Here is a 5,000-nt window from a genome sequence, read left to right on the forward strand (position 1 = left end):
CCCCACCCCATTTCCCACCCTCACTGAAAGTCCAATGAGTACTGGTTGGCAAGACATTAAATCCTGCCCATCTTCATTCCATCCGTCTTGTGTTTGACCACATATGGGATGGACGTCAGAATCCACCAACACCCCGGCATTCTAATCCTCTGACATGGCATGCCACTTGGCGATCTGGCGACGCGGGTGGTCGCAGATCTCCCTCCAGTGCTCGCCGGGAGTTCCCGCTGCCGATGTGCCCAGCACCAGGCGCCCGAGGACGGTGTTGGGGCTGCGCGAGTTGCCTGTGTCTGAGTCCATCAGCAGCAGCTCCACGCTGGTGTCCCTCAGGCCCTCGTCAGAGGGCAAATCAAAGACAAAGAGCTCGTTGAAGACTGGGTTGGGGGAGCACTTCTTCACATGGGTCTTCTTCTTGCACACGCGCTTCTTTCCATGGTACATGTTCACCTTGACGTATGGATCTAGAGAAGAACAATGACAAGAACAGATGAAGTAAGAACCGAAGAAAAAAAGGCATGAAGAGTCATCCCTGCAGTGGTTGTAGAGTGTCATATCATTTCTAAGCCAGATCAATACAGCAATTAATAGAGTGGAAATGATGGACGTTAGAAATGAGGACAAAAGATGCTGGCTGTGTAAACACTTAGTGTGTGTGTTTGTGTGTGTGTATGTGTGTGTGTGTTTGTGTGGTGTGTGTGTGTGTGGTGTGTGATGGGGGGCTGGGGTGGGGGTGTGCTGTCACTTGAGTGCTCTCTATCACATCCTGATCAGATTACTTGAGTGCGGTCACGGTGTCATTATAGCAACTATCAGAGAATCTAAAGTAATCTGGGCTGCGTGACAGGAAGAGCAAAAAGTTTTCAGCCTCATCTGTTTATTGTTAGGTGAAGGAAGTGTGTGCACACATGCTGTTTGTCTGTGTAGACAGTGACACCATGGATAGCATTTTGAAAGGTTGAGACAAAAGTGGAAGTACCTGAAGGTCCATTGTTTTCAGTCTTGGGCAGGTGGCGAGCCTTGAGGACGACCACAGTCAGAGTGTTGGTGGTGGACTGGTAACACAGAGACAGCAGTAACTCGCCTCGGCCTGAGGACTTCTGTGGAGAGACGGGGAGGGGTGAATGGGTGAGAGGAGGCGCGAGACAGAGTAGGAGTGAAAACGATAAAACATAAAGGGGATGAAGGGAGAGATGGCAGGTGTGAAAGGAAACAGAGAAGAGGAGACTTCAGACTTGTGTATCAGCTTCTAAACCAGACCTGAACTGGCACCCAAACAATAAAGCAAGAGACCAAACAATTCAAGACCTGTATTTCCAGCAATGAAAGCTGGGCTGGTATTATTTTAACCTTGTTTATGTGCCTGTCTGTCTGTGGACAGATGTTGTCACTGCAATAGCAGCACAACCGTGCAAGACTCAGTCACAAAACTTAACAGATGTGTAGTTCAGATTAAGATGAAGGCCAATTTCGAAGATGGGTGTGGTCTGACCCATAGTACTGAGTACTCATGTAATAATATAATAATTACTCAGTATTCATGTCATAATGTAATAATTACTCATGGGTCAGAATGCCATGTTGATGGGAATTGTGGCTGGTGTGATCTCATCACAAGATGGTCTCCAGTTGTCATCATACAAGCATAATAAAATCACATTGTACACCCTCAGTCCATGTATAATATACCAACATATACACACACATTCTCCAAAATGATACAAACACACAAGAAACAGTAGTATGTATAACAGTATATGTAAACTTCATTAATTAACTACTAACAACAATGTTGGGATGAAAAATGCATGGTGTCTCTGCTGAAGATTAAACAGCTGTCAACTAAATAATCACCACCTGCCTATGTGGCGTGTTCTCATATCTTAACCAGCACAAACGTGTCATTGAGAAGCTCCCTGATCTGCTCTGCATTATCTCCTTCACTGGGTCACTGTTCTCCAACACACATCCACATCTGTGTCTGCACCCAAAACAGTTGACGCCTGAGATGCTGTGATCACACCTAACAGGATATCACGCCTCCACTAACGGTTGCCATGGCAATGAGAAGTAGCACACAGACAACTTCTAGCCCTGACCTCATGTTCAGGTCCATGAGTATGCTGCCAAAGTGCTTCTGTTTCTCTCCCTTGAGGAAACTGTAGATTTATTATAGCTGACAGGAATAGGTTCCGACACATAAGATATTTTATTCTATTCTCTTGGTTTAGTCTCTTTCAGGGTGAAAAGAGGACGATGGCTACGCTGTGACACGCTGTATTGATTCCATTACTGCACACACACACACACACACACACACACACAAACACACACACACACACACACAGACTTGCACAAAGCAGTAGGACAAAATCTATGCCACGCAGACAAAGGGAGCCACCACCCTGTTAGCAAAGAGGTGCTTCTAAACAGAGAACAATGTCGATGTCTTTAACTGAGATAATTAAGCCAAAAATCCTCTTAAAACACGTCTCACTTCATTTCATACACATAACAACACGAAGACATTAAATACCAGATGTAATACTGAATAAACTATCCTGTCTATTCATTCTTTTAAGGGTGTAAATAGGAACTATGTTACACCATCATGACTAAATTTTCACACTTTTATTTGCTAGCACCAATATATTCTGTTCAAATAAAGAAAACAACTCACGAGTGCAGCTGATACACAGCAATTAAATAAAAGAGGTCAAGCCTTTTTTTCTTTGCACCTGCCAACATCTAATCCAACAAAATAATCCAAAAATAACCCACTGCAAACCACAGATTCTAAAACTAATTTCCTTTTGATTGCACAAATACAGGTTCAGATGGTACAGACTCCTCCCTACTGCTGAGCTTTATGAGATTTGTCTCCCCTGGGAACCAAATGAGAAATAGAACTGAAAAAAAAGGTTAGTCTCAGCATGGGGGGAGCCAGCAGAACATAGTTTAAGAAATATTGTCCTCTTGATGATAAAAATACAGAGGGAGTTCTGCAGGGAGAGAATGAACCTTTTATATCTCTGAATCACAGCTGCATTTCCCAGCACTTTTCTGGAGTACTATCATATCAGCGATCTTTACAGATACAACAGATAGCTCTCTTTCCTCCTGGGAAGGTACAAATGTGCATGTATCTGCTTCCACCTGGAAAGCACAGAGCTTCCAGTTTAACAGAGCTTTGCAGAGAACAATATCAGACCACAAATCTATAATTATATTGATATCATCTCACATTTCACCTACAAATGGACAAATGCTCATGTACAGTCAAACCATCCAGTAGAAATCTATAGAGTAATGCTGTACGAGACCACAGGCCAACGATAAGGATGTAGATATCATCTTACACTCCATCTTTTAAATTCACCAATACACAAAGTAATGCAGCCAAACCTGCTGCTAAAATCCAACTTCAGCCCCGTGCATTCAGAGGAAATACAGATATATTGTACATGTGGCGACTTCATCTCACAGTGGTGCTGATACTACAGTACATTACATTCCTCTAAAAGGAAAGATGTCCTACTGGAAATGAGCTACAGTACATTTGCGGTCCTCACAGTTGCCAGGAACAGCCAGTCCAGAGGAGAAGCTTATTGACCACCAGTCCACAGATCCATACTGGTGTGGTGTGGATATCGCCCCATCTATTTGATACACTACTTGGAGCATAAATGTCCATTTGCCTTACTTGCATTACTGTTTTAATTCTCTGGTGTTGTTTGGATATAAAAATGTTCCTAAAATTAAATACAAAATAAACACAATTGAGATTATTCAATGGTCAAAGTCTTGATTGTGAAGTATTTCTGAGAGGAGACATGTCATGTCATGTTGAATCTGGCTGTGAATGTATTGATCACATACAGTAAATGACATATTTTCAGGTTTTCGGAAAAAAATCTGCAGGTGGGGAATATAGTCGATTTTGTAAAAACAACAACACAAAAAAATAATAAACTAAAGCAAAAACTGATGAAACAATAAAAAAGTAACAGCAAAGGCTTTCCGGTATCCAAACTCCCAGCAGTCCATTAAAACACAGCCTCAGTATCAGTTTGCAAATCCATAATGGTGCAACAGACCTCCTATCTGCTTCTTCAATTGACTTAATTTAACATTAACCCCTTTTTGATGTAACTAGAGACAGATACTTTGAAAATGAATTCCTCCAATGCATTTGCAAAAGATACCAATCACATTCTAAATTAAAACTTTCATTCAAGATGTAGATTTTGCCGTTGGAGTTGAATTAAGATTTTAAGGTATTATGAAATATTTCAATGTGGTTTGGAGAAATATAATATGCTGCATTTACATTTAGATGAGTTAGAGAAAGTTCTATGATTAATGATATTTTAATAATGACCCATTTGACTTTCATATAATGACTTTCAGAAGTATTATGTACTGATTAATATTTCAATAAGGGAAGCATTCAGTTTTGTTTTATACATTCCTGCTGCATTGCTTTTAGGGACTAGTGATGCAGGAACTGAAGTTACAATGAGAGAAATTATGAGTCATTACTGGAACAATTTCATAATTTCATTACCTGCTGTGAAATCAGTTACAATTTACTGTTTATATAAATTTAATTCCAATGAATCAACTGAAATGAAATCATTAAAAGATTACATTTGAATGAGGGTGTCTATGAACAGAAGCTGAAGATGATTGAAACACAAAACAAGAATTCAAATTTTACCTTGACGTTCCTCTTGATGATCTCTCGGCTCATCAGGACACGCCCCTCTGACAAGTCAATCCCGGACAAGGGGACGAGGGTCTCCCCGATGACCTCGTCGCGGGAGAACCTGTCAAAGCTCAGCACCATGAAGTGAAGGGCCAACTCTGACACTCGGGCCAGCGGGATCCCATAGAAGCTGAAGGTCTCGTCGAAGGCGGGGTCGAGAGTCTTCCTCAGGACCCTGGTCTTCACCCGGTGCTTTTTCTCTGGCAGCAGGGTCAGCTTGATGTAGGGGTCAGAG

The 5,000-nt window shown here is 41.8% G+C and overlaps 1 protein-coding gene across 1 annotated transcript in view; it reads right to left on the minus strand.

Moving 5' to 3' along the window:
• Window positions 1-19: 19 nt before the first annotated feature.
• The window catches only part of syt4 (synaptotagmin IV), an 8,219-nt gene continuing 3,238 nt past the window's right edge, over window positions 20-5,000 (minus strand). Inside the window, exons 3-5 of the mRNA XM_023421740.2 lie at window positions 4,718-5,000; window positions 977-1,097; window positions 20-461 (exon numbers count right to left, since the gene is read on the minus strand). The exon at window positions 4,718-5,000 is cut by the window's right edge and continues 41 nt beyond it. Coding sequence (XP_023277508.1) covers window positions 142-461; window positions 977-1,097; window positions 4,718-5,000 — 724 coding nt within the window. The 3' untranslated portion in view covers window positions 20-141. The remainder of the gene's footprint in view (window positions 462-976; window positions 1,098-4,717) is intronic.

Source organism: Seriola lalandi, unplaced genomic scaffold (assembly GCF_002814215.2).
Source record: "Seriola lalandi dorsalis isolate HSWRI2012SDOR001 ecotype SW California unplaced genomic scaffold, Sedor1 jcf7180002054676, whole genome shotgun sequence".
Lineage (NCBI taxonomy): Eukaryota > Metazoa > Chordata > Actinopteri > Carangiformes > Carangidae > Seriola > Seriola lalandi.